The sequence below is a fragment of the Diplotaxodon limnothrissa genome, linkage group LG15, assembly GCF_057381915.1.
Source record: "Diplotaxodon limnothrissa isolate DT_005_m linkage group LG15, D_limnothrissa_male_GT1.1, whole genome shotgun sequence".
In the NCBI taxonomy this organism is placed as follows: Eukaryota; Metazoa; Chordata; class Actinopteri; order Cichliformes; family Cichlidae; genus Diplotaxodon; species Diplotaxodon limnothrissa.
Genome location: NC_140610.1, coordinates 24,399,791 through 24,419,022, shown reverse-complemented (window position 1 = coordinate 24,419,022; position 19,232 = coordinate 24,399,791). Strand labels below are relative to the sequence as shown.

Here is a 19,232-nt window from a genome sequence, read left to right as displayed (position 1 = left end):
TTCATGCATTAATACTTCTTTAGCCTTAATGTCCGTTTGTGTTCTAACAAGGTCTTCGTTTGAGCAGAAACCTTTCAGCTTTGTTCTAACTCCTCTTGCTAACTCCTTCCAGGACTCATATGCCTTGCTAAATGACCTTTCATTTTTCTTGGCTTCCTGTTCATGCATCTCCTGCCCCTTTTCTGTTAGTCTTCGCTCTATGGAGCTGGACCTGGCCTCTTGTGTCTCTGTAGATTTGTCTATTTCTTCAACAGGGGACAACATTATTATTAATTTTATTTTTGGCTTGTTGCACCTGCCCTTTTAAGTGTATATATCTGAACTCAAATGGGTTGAGTGGTGGTTTCAAACTTATTAATGTCACACAGTGGAAAATTGTGTTTTTATATTTTGTTTTGGATCAGACTGTGTTGGTACAGGGTGTCGATTTTATTTGCATGATTTTATTGTAATAGTGATATTGCATGTTTGTTTATTGATATTCCTATTGCATGATTTTATCTCCATATTTATAGTGTGTGTTTAGTGTTGATTGAACAATATGTTTTTTATTATTCCACTGTGGATTAAGCGGACAATTGTAGGCACCTGTGAGGTGGGGGCGTTCCCCGTGGTGGCCTATCAGCCACCAAACTGACTTAAGGGAGATAGTGAGCGCAAAGACTAAAAAGAGAGAGACACACGAAAAGTGGAGAGCTGGAAAACAAAACGTGTGCAAGCCAGCATATGAGAAGAAGGACCTCTGGCCTGACTGTGGGGCGCCACGAGACATTCGGCGATCGGCCAGCACAACCCGGCGATCCAGTCCCGACGGACAGAATAGCGACCGTGGGAGGCGACGCGTGAAATCCACAGTAGGGCAGGGGTACGCCTCTGCCTGCATCTGGCGGAGCTACGAGGGAGGCCGTGCGCGGAGGTGGAGAGTAGCTGGACTGCACGATTGCGCACAGTCAGGTGGAGATAGGAGCCTCCTCCCTGGTCTTCTGCTGGCGAGAGTCCACATCCCGGAAGAGGAGTTCCTCTCCTGTCTCTCTCAGCTCAGGAGAATTTGCCCGTGTGTTGCGGGACTGGGAGAATTAGGACCCTGGGGGGGAGTTTTTAGTATAGGGAAAAACATTCATTTAGCTTTGTGTTTTTAGCGTTTAATCATTCCTGCCGGCAGGGTTTTTAGCGGGTTGTAAACACTATTTTTATTGTATACGGGGATTTTAGCTTGTATTTGGGGTTCTGACTGTGTTTTATCCTGAAAATAAATGGTGTGTTTGAAGCCAGCTAAATTTCTGTCCTCTGAGCTCTGACCCACTCACTCCCCTTTCTGCTTGTATAGGCGTGGTGGTGAAGATTTAGTTCCACCAGTTTAGCGGCTACATAATTTTGGCGTTTGTCGACAGGATACAAGTTTGGGGAGCAGTGTTCCGCACCTGGAGTGCAGATATAGAGATGATGATGCCGGTGTATCCGGGTGCCCCTTGGGTACCAAAATATAAGGGTCCTGAAGCAGATGTTTCATATGGAGATTGGAAAGAACAAATACAAGGTTTATTGAATGCTCAAGAAATAGCTGAGGCCCGGAAAGTAGAAATTTTAATTGGGGCTTTAAGCGGTGAGGCAAAGCGTCAAGTAAGCGTGTTAGAAGAAAAAGATAGAGACCAGATTAGGAAAATATTCGCATATCTAGATTCTCTATATGGTGACAATAACTCCCTAGCGGTTTTGAGGTCGCAGTTTTTTTAGCTGTATCCACAGGTTTCTGTAAGAGCGTACGTAGGCTGCCATGACAGACCACTACTTCCGTTGTCCGGTTTTATACTTCCGGTTACTCAAAGCGAGACCCAGCGTTCAGTCGTTGCTAACAACAAAATCAGTTACTTTGTGCGGTAATAAGTGGCTTTACCTGTTCGAAGATGAGCTCGGGTTCAACGTGTGTCAGTCAGTCTGAGAGAGAAACCAGCAGTACTGACTGTGAAAGGAGAACCAGAATCATGGTGAATCTCTTTTCAGGAGTCACATCCAAGACTGACAGAACAAAAAATGAAACACACTCATGGTCTCGTAAAAAGTGACTGTGAGGAGAATGAGGCAGGCCTTCATCAACACAAATCAAACAATTATTAATTAATTCGATTTTTGATGGAAACGGAAACAAGCAAAATACGCACTTACTTTGACAGTTAATGATAATTATACTACTGTTTAACACCGCGTGTTTCCGTTTGAGTTAATCTAATTATGGTTCTGTGAAATAACACTCAGTGATTTTCAGAGTTCAGTCAGACTGATCTCAGAGTTATGTCCGTGATCACCACTGTATGAAAGCTTTAGTCACATTTAAGGGCAATATCACCAAAATACAGTAAAAGATCTCCTCCTTGAATGTTTCAGATAAAATGGAAAACAGACTCATGCAGTAAATATTCTTTTATTGGAGAGAAAACTGTGCAGTATAATTTACTCGAGATGTTGAAGATATGAGAGCATTAAACAGGCTGATGTTTGGAAGAGGCTCTGACAGGAGAGAGATGATACAGAAACATGGCATCCTTATAAAATACTGACACACTTTATGAACGGACAACTTTTCACAGCTCTTTGAACATTTAAATGAGCTGCATACTTTCCCCACTGAAACCAGCACAATCCCTCTGTGATGGAAACAATATTTGAACTAAATGTACTGTGGATAAATCAAAGCATTATCAAAGTTGTCCGTGGTTCCCTTATTTTTCCTTCTTTCCCTGTCAGATCCTGTCCTGCAGGATAAACATGACTGAGTGGTTCCCTGCATGCAGCTGTTACAGTTTGTGTTGGAGATACTTCTGCAAATACAGGAAGCAAATATCTAAAAACTGTTTTCAATGTTTTTACCAGTCTGTCAACTACAGAGAGCTGTCTGTTGTCCCCCTGTTCTCCTCTATATCTCTCAGCTGATGCTGGCTCACAGATCAGACGACAGATCATGAGCAGCAGCACGGCAGTGATGATTAGGCCAAGTGTCAGAGGAACTGGAAATGGTTTGGAGATGGGGGCGTCACTCACTGCTTGGCTCTGGTTGGCTTTAGGGGAAGCTATCTCAGTCTGCTTGGTGACTGGAGGAGCCACACTGGCAGGTCTGAAAGCTGGACTTTTTTGTATGCATTCACTGACACAGTCCAACTCCTGGAGGAAGTTGTTGTGGTTTCCCTGGCAGCCTCCATACAGGAAGTGTTTGCACTCTCCCACATTTTGGTCGTAGTACCACCGTGGGAAGGTGCCTTTACAGGGTCCCACAACTGGAGCAGCAGCACATGGGTCTTGACTGACTGAAGCTTCCTGCTCACTGGCACTTTGAGAAGGAGCCGCCTTGCTTGTGTCTTGCGGTGTGATGGTCTTTCTGGCTCCAGTCGGGAGCATGGAGTCGTCTTCAGCTTTCTTTGTCTGAGCGACAGGCCGCTGAGGGCTGGGCAGGTCCACAGCGTGGGTCACTGACTTTCGGCTGCCATCGAAGTTTGGGCAGAAGTCTTCGTCTGAGCGGTCTGGACAGTGCTGCTTCCCATCGCAGGCATAGGTGATGTCAATACAGCAACCGTCATCACACTTAAATTGGTAGTTTGAGCAGTGACCGGTACATACTTCTGCTTGGTGTTTTGGAGCCAGTACGGTGACAGAGATGTTATCGGAGCTCTTCTGTCCCGCCGTGTCAGTGACTGTCATCTGAAACGTGTAGACTCCTTCCTGGAGGCCACTGATCTTCAGCAAACCTGGATGTGTTGACTTCATATTGATGGCTGTGTCTCCTTTAATCAGACTCCACTCATAGCGGCGGATCCCGTGGTCGTCCACGCTGTCACGGCCATCCAGCACAGCCCAATCTGTGGGCAGCTGGATAACCACATCCTGTCCAGCGTCACTGCGAGGAGGCTCATCCACGTCTGCATCATCCTCATCAGGAGCTTCTTCTCCGGGCCTCCGGGCTGAGTCGCTAGATGAAACAGGGAGGTGTCCCTGCGTTGTGTTGGGAGTCCGGCTGTATGTCGTGAAGCCTTTCTGAGCCAAGAAGGCGCACACATTCTTACTCCTGTAGGTGCAGTTAAACAGGTAGCAGCGGAGACTGTCCCCGGGCTGCCTTTGGTCCTCGTGAAGCACCGCAACTGTGCAGTGAGGCTGGGAGCAGCAGGCGTGCACACAGTCCTTCCTGGTGTACACCCTGTCCGGGGCCAGCAGGAAGGTGGCTCCTTGCTCGATGGAGTCCTTGGCCCGGATGATGCGATCCCCCGCGGCACTGAAGTCGCCCACGCAGGAGTCCATCACTTCACCTGTCCTGTAGGTCTGGTCCTGCTGCAGCTGTTTGCGGAATTCCTCCAAGAGCTCCTCCACCCCGGATATTTTGGATTTCAAGTCCGATATAGGCGAAGATCGAGCGTCGATGCTGCCAAAGGTGAGCAGCAGCAGCAGCCCTACACAGGCGAGCAGCAGCCGGGGATGCTGAAGCAGAGCCATGTTGTTGATCACACAGTCAGACGGCGTCTCCCTCTGCCTCCGGCTGGCCTCCCGCTCATGAAACTCCTTCCCGGCACAGACGGCCTTCCTACATTAAATATATCCCTGTTAATATCGTTTAACGCCACTGCTAGGCTGAACAACCAGCTGTAACCGTAGAGCCGCGGAGCTTACAGTTCGTCCTTCGACTGTGCTTGAAATCTGCTGTTGTCATGGTGAGGGGGAGTTTGTTAATTGGGTTTTTTCCGGCCAGTACAGAGGCACTTAAGGCACCAGAATCAGTCACTTCTAGAGTGAATCACCACTGGACTCCATCTTTCACAGACTGTTACCTGAACAGAGGCTTTGTGTTGTGTACGATGCCCTCGTTGGTGTGGTCGTTAGCATTTGTGAAGAGCACGTCCCAGTCTTTGGGCAAAGTGTCAGGGTCGACAGCGAAGCCGTGATTCTGACTGGTGATGAAGCAGCGCTCTGTCCCATTATGGATGCACGGTTGGTTGTGTCCACGGTTACCGTACCTGAGAAACAAGAGGAAATAACACACTAATTAAAAGATGGATAAAAGACATTTCCCACGGTTAACAAAATCTATAATTATACATTTAGCTTAACCAAGGTGCCCTCTAATGAGGCATTATTATAGCAGAAGCTTTAATTGTCACGGCTGCCGAGGCGAGCCGCGTGGAGTTGGAAGAAGGACCCAAGATGCAGGCAGTGGATGAGATACCGGTGGTTTTATTTACAGAGGTGTAGTGGCAAACAAACAGTGGGGCATAACAAATAACTAAATAAACAAGTTAAATCTCCTTGATTACTGACGAGAGTCAGCTGCACAAAAGGGAAAGGTGGCACCTCAGGCAGAAGAGGTAGTGTGACACGCCCACACAGGCACCTTCAGGAGGAGGCCCTGCTAGGGCCGTAACACCCACCAAAGAACACAGAGCAGTTCTGTACAGGTGTGTTTGTAGCTTTGGTGACTGTTGAAGGTAGTTCAGTCTTCTTTTGTGTCTGTATTGTAGGAATTGGGACAGTGGGTTCTAGGACAACCTTTATTTTTATTTCTTTACTGTGGATAAGATACTTTTACGTGGTCCATCACTTTGTTTGGTTGAACACTTGAATGCAGCACAAGTGTTTAAAAGCAAAGGCAAAACATGAGCTTTGTGTTGCAGCCCTTAAATCCGCGGCTCCATGGAAGTCATCATGTAAGATAAAGGGTGGTGCTGGTGGACTAAAGAGAGCTCGTTGCTCCACTCTGGTTTTTATATAGATGCAATATAGAGACAACAGCCAGTAATTAGTAAGAGAGGAAAAATAAGAGTGCGGATTAATAATGATAATGAAAAGAAACAAGTTTGAGGACAAATATTCCCTCAGATTTTTACCTTCTTTGCCCAGGTTTATTTAATGTAGTTTATGTTATTATTTTTATTTTTAAATTTCAGTGTTCATAATACGTTTCTGTAAAAATGTGCTGGCTCAAAGATATAAAAATCCCTGCTCAGCTTTCTACCTGCATCCATCATATGGCAGTATAGAGTGGAAACGAAGAGGCTAAAAGGCTTTTACAGTAAAAAATCAAAGATCACTTAAGCTGCTTTTAGTTCAGTTGCAGACTTCCAAATGTCTTGGACGGGATGAAATTCCCAGTGTGAAATCCACAGAGCTGTTTGTCTCATTTTCATGTGTTGTGAGTGCTTCGTGTCATTACATCTTGTTGTTACAGGTGATAAAAAATGAGCGCCCGGACGGCGTCCTGCTGACTTTTGGAGGTCAGACTGCTCTGAACTGCGGTGTAGAGCTGACCAAGCTGGGCGTTCTGGAGAAATATAAAGTGCAGGTTCTGGGAACTCCTGTTTCCTCCATTGAGATGACCGAAGACAGAAAAATCTTTGTGGAGAAAATGGAAGAGATCAATGAGCATGTAGCTCCCAGTGAAGCAGCTCTGTCGGTGGAACAGGTGAGGAGACGTGTTCGCTTATAAATTAATAGCTTCTGGATTGTTTTTTGCCCCAGTGAAGTCTAAATTTATCTGATTAACTCTGCTGTAGGCGGTGGCAGCTGCTGAGCGTCTTGGCTACCCCGTCTTGGTTCGTTCAGCGTTCGCTCTCGGAGGCCTCGGCTCCGGTTTTGCCAACAACAGAGAGGAGCTGACCTCTCTGGTAACGGCAGCATTCGCTCACACCTCTCAGGTGCTGGTGGATAAATCCCTGAAAGGCTGGAAGGAGATCGAGTACGAGGTGGTCCGGGACGCCTATGACAACTGTGTGACTGTGAGTAAAAGGAGACCAGAGAACAAACGGTTTATACTCACTAAAAAAAAACTGAGGGTGATTTATATGGAACGCCAGGACTGCCATAATGAATTAATTAAATACACCATTAAATAATTAATTAAATGTGTCAATAATTAATTAAAATTGGAATTAATTAATTAAATAAATAGTTATGACACATGTAATTAATTAATTATTGACACATTTAATTAATTATTTATGTATTTCACATTTTAATTAATTATTGACACATTTAATTAATTAATTATTGACACATTTAATTAATTATTTATGTATTTCACATTTTAATTAATTATTGACACATTTAATTAATTATTGACACATTTAATTAATTATTTAATGATATATTTATTTATTTCATTTTGGCAGTCCTGACGCCTGGCTCTCGTCATGAAATAATTTTATCTGTCAGCCTCACCCATCAAACTCAGGGGGCGGGGTTAACGCTGCCCATGCAGCTTCTCTAACATTTGATTGGTTGCCGTGCAAAGTAAGTCAAAACAGGTCGATCCTAGATAATCGATTGCTTGTGTAGACTTGGGGCAGCCAGTTATCCCAGAATGCAGATCAAATCACAGGCAGCAATGGTGGTGGTGTAGTTTTAAAATACCCCGTTTTTCTGTCACCAGCTACACTTTTAACAGTGTTTTAGCCGCGAATGTCGCGCCGTATGTCTGGTCAGGTTGTCAACATAGAACATGCTTGCAAAAGTGCTCAGATGTTTTCAGAGATTTCACTAGCTCTGCTAACAGTTAGCATGCAGAGTGCACCGAGGGGGTTACGTTAACCGGTTTGTTTACATATTCCACTCTCCGTGTTCCACATGTTGCATTCGCAGATTCTCATTTTCACCGAACGATCGTCTCTTTCCGCCTGGTCTTGTGTCTCTGTGCTTCTGTAACATAAAGAACGAGCTGACATTTTTCTCACGAAACCAGCGATCAGCTCAGCAGACCCTCAGTTTACCTGCATGCATCCTCCTCCTCATCTGTCAGCTGTTTAACACCTGCTGCTAATTCAAGAAACACGCCTAGTTACCTGGTGATAGTCACAGTTTAACTGGGCAGCCGGTGCTCGATATAACGCAATGTCAGCGCATTTTTCTGCACAAGATAAGTAAATATAGTATTTTCCCCGAGCGCAGAGCTGCTGGAGCTTGTTTCCTTACAGAGCACTTTATAGGCGAGCAGCTTTATCAGCGGCTGATGTCCAATCACCGGCACACAGCTTTCAAACCTCAGCTGAGTTTTAGCTCTCAGTGGTTAAACGCTGGACTTCATTCACTCAGGTTCTGTCTGTCGGGTCACGTTTACTTCGCTGTTTTATTTACAACTGAGCAAATTGGTTTGGCTGAGGTTAAAGTTACGTTTCATAACTGCATAGTTTCACAGACGTTTAATGGTTCACTGGCACATGTGTTAGACTGAACTATCATCTAAATATCATCTGTTTTTTAATAGTTATTCAACTGTATTCTAAGCACCAGCTGTCTGTTAGAATGTGATTTTTTTTCTCTCTCTGTTGGCAGAGGTATAAAAATGCGCAGGAAAATCTGACGTGCATGGCGAACTTCACCGACGATATTTAGGGAGGAATAAACACACATCAAACATAAATGAACCATTTGCCTGTCTCCATAATTGAGAGCATTTTCTCTTCTTATGTCAACACTCTCTCTTCTTATGTCAACACTCTCTCTCTCTCTCTCTCTCTTTTTTTTTTTTTTTTTTTTTGCTTTTTCGGTCATGTTATGTTTACCTGTCAAAGGCTTGTTACAAACTATGAAACACATTGTGCAGACTTCTGGATGTTAGAAGAAAACGAATACTGCTCATGAATGAGACTAAAGGCAGGAAGGTGTCCTTTAAAACTAAACATGTTAATAGGACCTCCCTGTTTATATCATAGTTTATGATATAGCACGTGTATTTCAGTAATAGCCTGCTGAGGCCACTATACGTGCTGGCCTCATATCAAATGTGAAGGCAGACTGAGTCTATGTTTGACGTTTGTTTATATCTAATCTTCCTTTTCAAACATTTAAACAGCAGCGAGTCTGCAGCTGAGGGAATACAAATTCAAATTGTCGGAACAGGTTTGCTCGTTTCTTGGATTCATTTGGTGATTTATTAAATGTATAACTGTTATTCTAATCTGCTGCTGAGTCTCTTACACTTTTCTTTATGCTGTATATTTTCACGTCTCTGGAATAGTTGGCAGTTAGATAGTCAGCTGGGAAACTTTGTGTTAACTCATGGAGCTGAGGATATCGTGGATATGCTGACCTCGCTGCGTGGTGTACAGAGCGAGGTCAGCATGATTAATATTCACAATAAAAATATTAGCCGAACATCATGAAGTCTGTATGTGTTTCATAGTGTCGAACAACCTTTGTACAGTTAAAGCCAGCAGTTACTACATGACGGAAACACCAACGTTATCTCTTTTATGTGTTTATACACAGGTCACGCTGATTACTGAACAAAAACCCAAAGATCAGATGTTAAACAGATTTATTTGCTCTCTCTCCTCCTTAAACATGTTTTTAATGTTAGTTATAATTCAGAATTGGCGACTGAAACACGTAGGACACATAAGAACATCAGGAAATAAAACATCGATAAATATAACCTCAGTAAAAGAAGTCAGTGGGGGTTACTACAGCTGTGTACCGGGGCCTGCGCTTTGTCGGTGGGATTGCTTGCGAGGCGAGCGGGTCTATCCCACGCTTTGCCGTGAGACTGGGACGACATCTCCGAAATCATCGAAACACTTTTGCAAAGAGGCTGTATCTTGACAAACCGACCAGACACATGAAGATTAAACCACTACATTCTCGGCTAAAAAAATATTAAAACGGTATTTGGTAACACACAAACAGGGTTTTTCAAAGCTCAGTTCTGTTAGCTTTCTGTTGTGTGCTAGAAACAATGGCCACCAGGCCAAAGCAATGGTTTTGACTCGATCAGCGTTAACCCCGCCCCCTGAGTTTGATGGGTGAGGCTGACAGATAAAATTATTTCATGATGAGAGCCAGGCGTCAGGACTGCCAAAATGAAATAAATAAATATATCATTAAATAATTAATTAAATGTGTCAATAATTAATTAAATGTGTCAATAATTAATTAAAATGTGAAATACATAAATAATTAATTAAATGTGTCAATAATTAATTAATTACATATATCATAACTATTTATTTAATTAATTAATTCCCATTTTAATTAATTATTGCCACATTTAATTAATTATTTAATGGTGTATTTAATTAATTCATTATGGCAGTCCTGGCGTTCCATAGATTTAAATGGCTGTTGTTTCCTCTTGTTTAGGTGTGTAATATGGAGAACATCGACCCACTGGGTATCCACACTGGGGAATCCATTGTAGTGGCTCCCAGTCAGACGCTTAATGACCGCGAGTACAACATGCTGAGAAACACGGCCATTAAAGTCATCAGACATCTCGGCATCGTGGGAGAGTGTAACATCCAGTACGCTCTTAACCCCGAATCTGAACAGGTAAGCATATATGTGAAGACCTGGGTGATGAAAAGCACAAATAGGACTGTGTTCACCTATAAAGTGGATCTGTTTTTCATTTCCTTATTTTAAAGCCAGTGACATGCTGTAATGAATAGTACAGAAAGTGTAGGTATATTGAAATAAGCATGGGTGGTAACATGACTTGAAGTATATACAGTTTATATGGCTATAGGATGTACAGAGTGTGCGGCTGGATCTGCAGATAATGTAACAGCCAGGTATGTCAACGGCTTACATTTACTGTTTTGGCTCCATAACAAGGTTGTAAAAAGCCTTTGCTATGTAAATCCTAGTTCAATAAGTTTTAAAAGAAAATTGTTTTAGGTATCAATGTGACCAAGTTCATTTCATACAAACCAGGAATAGATTTGTATGAATAGGCTTTATGTATCAGAACAGGCCTTTAAACAGGTCTTGTGTGCATGGGGAGCTGGTATTCCTGCTCCTGGTCTAATTCCCGTAATGTCTGTGATTGAATTGTATCTTCTATGTATAATGTGTTGCAGTACTACATCATTGAGGTGAATGCCCGCCTGTCAGGGAGCTCTGCTCTGGCCAGTAAAGCGACTGGTTATCCTTTGGCCTACGTAGCAGCTAAACTTGGTCTGGGGATCCCGCTGCCACAGCTCAAGTACGTCTCTCAGCTTAAGAACGGCGGATAATGATCTAGCTAGCCGGCTAGCGCCGCTTCACTCAAAAGCACCCAGGCTTGGCTTTCAGTGAGGCGTCTCTAACTCCTTTCACCCCCGATCGCTCCGCAAACAGTCTTTGTATTAGCTGGACTTATTTTTCGTTTATATGGGCCGATGATGCTGGTCGATGTGGAAAAAATAACTGAGTTGTTCATATACCGGTGGCTAGCTAGCTCTGCGTTAGCCACCGGTGTATGTCTCTTCCCCTCGTATGCGGGGAAAGAAACATGCGAGGCGGCCACCGATCGACCGGTGGTGGCTAACGCGGAGCTCAATCGTGGATAAGGGAAACCCAATGCAGGAGAAGCAGGCGGCTGGTGAACTGAATTTCAGGTAAGACGTTATTAACTGCACTCTATTTGGGTCAGATATAAACCGAGTTTAGGTGTAGTTTATTTTCGTTGTGCTGACAGTTACAATAACTGTACTGCGTGCTAGCTAGCACGACGGAGTTTCCATACAGCTGTGCGCGCTAAGTTACTGATGTTGAACTTTATGACAGCCTCCCCTATTTTCAGGCGAGAATGTAGGGGTGTAAACTTCAAATATCTGCTCGTTTTATCAAGAAGTCCCATATTTTATCAAGAAGTCCCATATCTCTCACGATGTTACTGCTAGCGCCGCATGGCAGCTAGCCGGCTAGCTGGCTAGGGCGGCTTGGCTGACACCCAGGTCGGGTTGGCTGACACCCAGGCCCGCTCACGCTCTCGTGTCACCCCTAGTCTTTCGTGATGACTCTTGGTGGGCTGCTGGACTTATTTTTCATTTATATGGGCTGGTGATTCGGTATGAGTGTCCGGTGAACTGAATGTCAGGTAAGACGTTATGTATATTTAAGGTAGTGACTGGAATAAGTCACAAGGTGTCGCTGTTGAGCTGCATATATGTTGTATATTTTAGCAATTTTGACCATTTGTCCTCTGCAGGACACCGTAGTTCAGATTTCTCGTTCGCGTGGGCGCCATCTTGGTTCAGTGTTTACTGTGATGTGCAAAGGTAAGCACTGTCAGTGGCGAACTGCATTGGTTTTGTTTAAAAATAAGTGTTCCACTGTGTAAAATAGCGGTTTGTCATTTAAGCCGAGCATATATTTTGTTTATTGAGAGGTTCGTGTATTGTCTGATGAGAGTATGAGACAAAGATATACTTTTCTTTCTTACTCTCATATAAAATATTTAGCTTTTATTAAATAGTTATCTGAATCTTACAACCAAAGTTTGTATAATAATACACAAGATTGGCTGTAGACCATTGTTAATCATTCAGAACACTGTGTAAAAATAACAAAAAAAAACCAAGTGAATGAAAAGTGCATAAATATTTATTTTACGTGTTTGATGTGTGTGGCAGGGCGTGGTCTGCAGTGCCGCTGCAGGGGAGGTGGACCCACCTCAGCGGCATCTGCAATCACGCCTCTCAGGTGTGAAGTCTGTGCTCTCTCTGCTTTTTTTTTTTTTTTTTTTTTTTTTTTTTTTTGTATGTGTCGGGCTGTGAGATGAAAAGCTACAGCCGGCTGTATGGGTACAGCAACTATGTGTGAAAAGTGGTCCATAACGTAATGCTTCAAAGTGTGTTCATGCAAACATTGTCGGGTCTGCTTATGAACCTCTGCGCACAGTGTCTACAAATTGGGGCTGTACGAAGTCACCTCATCTTTACACAAAACTGTAAGCTGTCATCTGTGAGGCTCGAGCGGTGTTTGGTTTTACCATAGTTCATGGTGGAGAATGGCTGCTCCACTGAGTTTTGCTCTCTGTAGCCGTTTGAATGGCAACCTATACTGATTAGCGGCGGCTTTCTAGTTAATTTTATGACTTTAGACTTGACTTGAAAAAAATGTTCTAAGACTTGTGACTTGAGGATAAAGACTTGAGACTTGCAAAACAATGACTTGGTCCCACCTCTGTTTACTTGTTGGTGCCTTGCTAGAGGAGCCTGGGCCCGGTGGCGCGGCGGCTGCAGGAAGAGCCTGGGCCCGGTGGCGCGGCGGCTGCAGGAAGAGCCTGGGCCCGGTGGCGCGGCGGCTATCAGCTGGCAGAAACTGTTAACCGCTCGCAGGGCAGGTGAAATGGACTATCCTTGCATGAAACAAGTGAGTCTGATGCCTTTTTCCCCAGCCATCTGACTGTTATTGTTTTGTGTAATATTTAGCTGTCATAGTAAATCTAATCAGGGACTTTTCTTTTAATGATTGTAAGTATTTATTTTATTACAGATTGAGGTATGAAGAATCCATATGTTTGTACCAACATGTAATAGCAATGTCATTTACCAAAATGTTTAGAATTATAGGTGGTCCAAAAGATTGACTCTGTTCATCTGGATTTAACATGCATATTATATAGAGATTGAAAATGTGACGTCATTCACGGGTAGAACCGCAAAGGATTCTGGGAACTCGTGGCAAGCGGTACTAGCGCACGCAGGCTTTCAATTAAAATCAGTTATACAGCGATAAAAAGAAACACAAAAATGTCAAGAAGCTGTTGTATTATTAACTGCAATAGCCGGTCGCATGACAGCCACGGGAAGCCGACGGGTAAAGAGATCGGTTGTTATTGGATTACGTCGTTGAAGAGAAATTAACTAGCATCTAACTAGCAAATGTTGTCCAGGCTACATTGGTGATACAGTTGGTTTTTTTTTTAATGTGTATGATATTTTTGTCATGCGATTTTAAAGCTGGTCCTACAACCGCATCCAAGAATAACATGCAGCTTATCTCAGAACTGTCGGTGAAAATTATTCTTGGAGCTAGGTTTAATTGAGCTGCATTTTAAAGAGGTGCAATTTCACAATTTGTGTATATTTTCTACGTTCACTATTTTGTCATGTGTTGAGAAAAACACAGATTTAAAAATTACATGGTCTAATATTTACATTTAGCATATAACTGCAACATGCTTTTTTTTTCGTTTTTTTTTTTTTTTTTTAAAGACTGGAAAGGACTTGAAGTTCAAAATTTCAGACTTGTGACGTTACTTGGACTTTTACACCAGTGACTTGAGACTCGACTCTGACTTGCCTGACATGACTTGAGACTTGAGACTTACTTGAGACTTGACTTGAGACTTGCAAAACAATGACTTGGTCCCACCTCTGTTTACTTGTTGGTGCCTTGCTAGAGGATCCTGGGCCCGGTGGCGCGGCGGCTGCAGGAGCCTGGGCCTGGTGAAATGGACTATCCTTGCATGAAACAAGTGAGTCTGATGCCTTTTTCCCCAGCCATCTGACTGTTATTGTTTTGTGTAATATTTAGCTGTCATATAGTAAATCTAATCAGGGACTTTTCTTTTTATGATTGTAAGTATTTATTTTATTACAGTTACTATTTTGCATCATTTTGTTTTGTTTTTTTTTGTTTTTAAAGCTTTTACAAAGCTTCATCATGCGCTTTCATGAGGTGACGTATCTGATAATGAGTTTTTTGGTGTTCTGATAATCTAATTTTATTGTTATTGTTAAGCACTTTGTGCAGCATCGGCTGTTGGAAATGTGCTATATAAATAAAGCTGACCTTGACCTTGACCTTGACCTTAGTTTCTAAATGTGCCAAATGTAGTGTTTGTAATTCAATAAACTTTCATGGGAGAAAAAAAAAAGAAGTGTTTCAGGAAACCATAATAAAAAGTATAAAATACTGAAATGCCTATTATGGATATATTTGATATCAAGAAGAAGACAGATGTGTCGGTCGCGACACATGTTTGTTTCATATCAAAATGTGAAGAGACAACATAAAAGCAACAGGTGTTACTGTATTCTATCAGAACTGGATCCAGCAGAAATGTATGAACCTGTTAATGTGTTTCTTTTGCTTTTTTTTTTTTTTTTTTTTTTTTTTTTTTCAGAATGGCCTTAATGAAATTGACCAATAACCGGCCTGAGACGCCGTACTTCAGGCCCCCACCCATTCACATCCGGGTGTTAAAATCTTGCAACCAGCTAAAGGTGATTCAATTCAATTTTATTTATATAGCATCAAATCACAGACACACAGGAGGATCAGCTGGGATATCCAAGATGGAGGGGTCAAACCACTGTTAACCAAAAAAAATACGGTGGCAACAATCACTGACGGAGAGACAGTGGCAAAAATTACTTTGTTTGAAGAATTCTCATCCAAAGTCAAAGAGGGCATGTCTTATATGATGAGGGGACATGAGCTGAGGGGCCAAGCTCCCCTTATCTAATCAACATTACGGCGAGGACACAGTTTTTTAAAGCTCCTGCCCTTGCAGTCACAGAGGCCCTCATCACAAAGGCAGAGGAGCTTCTTAATCCACCTTCCCCAGCCAACACCACTGAAGATGAGCCCAACGTTTGGAGGGCTTATTATAGTGGAAGGGGAGGTTCTGGAGGTAAATATTTGTGGTTCCATCAGAACTGATATTGCTTTAGGTTTTCAAAGAAACCATTACTTTTTTGTCTTTAAAAGTAAAAATAATAATTTTTGTTGTTGTCGTCAAACAAACACAAAATTGTGAGAACAAGATCAACCGCTATTATTTTGTAAATGGTTGTAGATTTATCATTAACAACAATAATAAAATAATAGATGTAGTAAGTCAAGAAAGAAGCACCTAGATGTACACACACAGATTTATGCAATCACAATAACTGACATTATATTTTAATTGAATTTTCAGTGTTCTGCAGTGAGGAAGGTTTTCGCAGGCAAACAACAGGTGCCTATACGAACGCTCCAGCTAAAGCAGGTAATGGTGCAACTAAAGTGTAGTATTGAAAATGGTGAAAATAGGCATATTTGAGATTTGTATTAGTTAATGAATAAATCTTTCATTCTGTCATGTTTGTGATTTCAGGATGGGCATACCATGACTGTCTCCTTGTGGAGGGAGGCATCAATTGACAATGTTCATGTGGGAGATCAGATAAAGGTCTCCCATGTCAAAGTAAACCACTCTGCCTATGGTGTACAGCTCCAGACGACCTCCTATACTAAGATTGAGGTATGAAGAATCCATATGTTTGTACCAACATGTAATAGCAATGTCATTTACCAAAATGTTTAGAATTATAGGTGGTCCAAAAGATTGACTCTGTTCATCTGGACGTAGCGTTTTCAGGTGGGAGAAACGTTTCGTCACTCATCCACGTGACTTCTTCAGTCTCAGCGGACTGCAGGTTTCTGAGGTCTTTGATCAGGGCCCATGACAATTTGTATATTATTGATCAATGAACTGACCTTCCAGCCTATTGTTCCTTCAGTGGCAAGACAAGGCAAGTTTATTTATATAGCACAATTCAACAACAAGGTGATTCAAAGTGCTTTACAGAGACATTAAAAAACAAAAACAATAAAAAGAGCATGATTTAAAATCGATTAAAAAAAACAAAACAAAAAACAGTAGATAAAATCAGTAGTTAAAATGTAAGTTTTGAAATTTAAGCTTAAAAGTGTGGATTTGGTGCTTTATTCAAAAGCAGCTGAGAACAGGTGAGTCTTCAACCTGGATTTAAATAAACTGAGTGTTTCAGCTGATCTGAGGCTTTCTGGGAGTTTGTTCCAGATATAAGGAGCATAAAAGCTGAATGCAGCTTCTCAGTGTCTGGTTCTGACTCTAGGAACTGATAAAAGACTGGATCCAGATGACCTGAGGGATCTGGAAGGTCTAAATTGAGATATAATCATAAATTTTTCACACTGATGAAAGATAAAAGGTTGCTTTTAGTATTTAGATTTTTCCAGGCAGTATTTAAAATTCAAATGTGAAATGCACATCCCTAGTATTTCCCTTTGCTTAAACAAAAGGTCCATCTATCCCTCAGCCGGCACCCGCCACAGTACAAGTGTCCTTGCTGTTTTGATAACTGGATCCTGAAGGGTTAACATGTCAACGGCAATTCTTTACTGCGTGTCACCAAGAGATTAATGTCAGTTGTTCCTGAACAGGCGCCCGGCCCCTCGTCGAAACCAGCAGTGACCTTGGACGCTCTGCAGTGAATGTGAAATGACTCCAATCAATGACAACAATGGGAACAGAAGAGCACGTTTTAATTTCACTTCATCAAAACAAAGAGGCACTCCCAATAACGCTGTTACAGTCCTGCAGCCTAACTGAAGAATTCAAACTGAGTGGCATGGTTCAGGGTTTTGTTTCTTTCTTTCTTTGGGATAATGACACTAAAAAGCTGAAATGGTTTGAAATCTCATTGTGTACTTTCCGTTCTCTGTTCCCAATCCCCCAGAAGACCTTAGAGCATTTGTTTTGTATCATTTCAGTTCTAAATTATCAGACATGGTGCCAACTCACAAAGTGCAGCAGGAGAATTGTATTATAATTTTGCATGTATCTGCTCAGTGATGCAAAAGAGAGAATGCCTTTCAAGTGGTTGAGCATTACCACAATAAAATGATTCATGGCAGAGTCTGTAACTGCTCACAGTTATAGAAATAGACACCTGGTTTTACTGACTTCTCTACCTTAGTACCACAAAGTGCAATTGTTCAGTTCAGTTCATTTTTATTTCAAACATGTGCCTTCACAATCATTACAAAATATCATTCCCTTATTTGTTTGAAAAGGAGTAGGCTGAAGTATTTACTTATTTGTCCCTACCCCCTCAAGTTTTACCTCTCATTCATTTAATTTTCTTTTGTCTTAAATTAAACAAACAACATATGAAACATATGAAGTAAAACAAAACATAACATACATAAATCAAAAACAAGAAATTAGCAAGCCCCACCACAGTATAGTTTCTTTCATATGAAAAATACAGAATGTGTATATTTGCAGATACACAAGTTATGGAAAAACAACAAACCAAAAAAAAAAAAAAACCCCAAAAAAGAACCGCAACACCATTGCCAGCAACATTACCGTCCTGGGTTAACCCCGTTTTCTTCATTCTTATACTTATTTAAAATTAGGTTTTTATATTTTACTTTAAACTGTTTTATGTTTTGACTGTCTTTTATTTCTTCTGTTAGACTGTTCCATAATTTAACTCCTGCAATTGAGATTGACATAGTTCTTAAAGTTGTTCTAGCACTTTGTATTTTTAAATTCCATTTCCCTCTTAAGTTATACCCACCTTCTCTTTCTATGAACAATTTACAGATTTCTTTGGGAAGCAATTTATTTCTTACTTTATACATTATTTGCGCTGTTTTAAGCTTCACTAAGTCTTGGAATTTAATAGCTTGCATTTTGACAAAGAGTGCATTTGTATGGTCCCTGTACCCTACATTATTTATTAATCTAATGGCCCTTTTCTGTATTATAGTTATTGTTTGTGTGTTACTTTTGTATGTGTTTCCCCAGACCTCTACACAGTAGCTCATATATGGCAGTAGTAAAGCACAGTATAAAATGTGCAGTGCTTTCTGATCCAACATATGCTTTGCTTTCCCCAGGACGGCAATGCCCCGTGCCAATTTCCCCCGAACATAAGTAATGTGTGGCTTCCAACAGAGCTTGTGGTCAATGATCACCCCAAGAAATTTTATTTCATTTACTCTTTACATTGTCAACACATATTTCTACTTCGATGTTTTTCTTTTTGGTTTCCAAACAACATAAATTTGGTTTTATCTAGATTCAATGATAATTTATTTATATCAAACCACTTCTTTAATATTGTTAATTCCTGTGTGATCATTTCCAAAACCTGTGGCAATTCCCCTCCTGAACACAGTATATTTGTGTCATCTGCAAATATTACAAACTTTAAAATCTCCAATACTCTGCAGATATCATTTAAGTACATAATAAACATTTTTGGACCCAGTACTGAACCTTGAGGTACTCCACAAGCTATATCCATCAAATTAGATTTATATTCATTTATTTGTACATATTGTTGCCTATTCCCTACATAGCTTTTTAACCATTCCAAAACCACTCCCCTAAACCCGTACTTTTCCAGTTTTTTTAATAGAATTTCATGATTAACAGTATCAAACGCCTTCTTTAGATCTAAGAAAACTCCGAGCGCATACCTCTTATTATCCATACATTCCGTTATCTTTTCCATTAGATCTATCAGTGCCAAAGCTGTTGATCTGTTGCTTCTGAACCCATACTGACCTATCTGTCATTAATTCATATTTTTCCACAAAACTCAAATCTTTTTATGAAGAGTTTTTCCAGTATCTTAGAGAACTGGGAGAGTATTGACACTGGTCTATAGTTTGTAAAATGATGTCTTTGTGGGAGTGTGTGGGTGGGGTGTTTGCCCACTCTCCCCGCC

The 19,232-nt window shown here is 41.5% G+C and overlaps 2 protein-coding genes across 2 annotated transcripts; one reads left to right on the top strand and one right to left on the bottom strand.

Moving 5' to 3' along the window:
• Window positions 1–950: 950 nt before the first annotated feature.
• LOC146617597 (low-density lipoprotein receptor-related protein 11-like) lies at window positions 951–4,476 on the bottom strand. Its single transcript, XM_085373493.1, has 2 exons — window positions 2,866–4,476; window positions 951–1,067 (listed from the first exon to the last, which is right to left on the bottom strand). Exons 1-2 carry the CDS (start codon window positions 4,474–4,476, stop codon window positions 951–953), a joined length of 1,728 nt encoding a protein of 575 aa, XP_085229619.1.
• A 1,530-nt stretch (window positions 4,477–6,006) lies between these two features.
• On the top strand, window positions 6,007–10,982 carry LOC146617596 (multifunctional protein CAD-like). The gene is made up of 4 exons (XM_085373294.1): window positions 6,007–6,436; window positions 6,528–6,749; window positions 10,108–10,296; window positions 10,827–10,982. Exons 1-4 carry the CDS (start codon window positions 6,347–6,349, stop codon window positions 10,980–10,982), a joined length of 657 nt encoding a protein of 218 aa, XP_085229420.1. The 5' UTR covers window positions 6,007–6,346.
• The last annotated feature ends 8,250 nt before the right edge of the window (window positions 10,983–19,232 follow it).

Coding starts and splice junctions, on each gene's coding strand:
- LOC146617596 (XM_085373294.1), top strand. CDS start 6,347: ATGACCGAAGACAGAAAAATCTTTGTGGAGAAAATGGAAGAGATCAAT. Junction 6,437..6,527: donor CAGCTCTGTCGGTGGAACAG/GTGAGGAGACGT, acceptor ACTCTGCTGTAG/GCGGTGGCAGCTGCTGAGCG. Junction 10,297..10,826: donor TTAACCCCGAATCTGAACAG/GTAAGCATATAT, acceptor AATGTGTTGCAG/TACTACATCATTGAGGTGAA.
- LOC146617597 (XM_085373493.1), bottom strand. CDS start 4,476: ATGGCTCTGCTTCAGCATCCCCGGCTGCTGCTCGCCTGTGTAGGGCTG. Junction 1,068..2,865: donor TCTCTGTAGTTGACAGACTG/GTAAAAACATTG, acceptor TAATTCTCCCAG/TCCCGCAACACACGGGCAAA.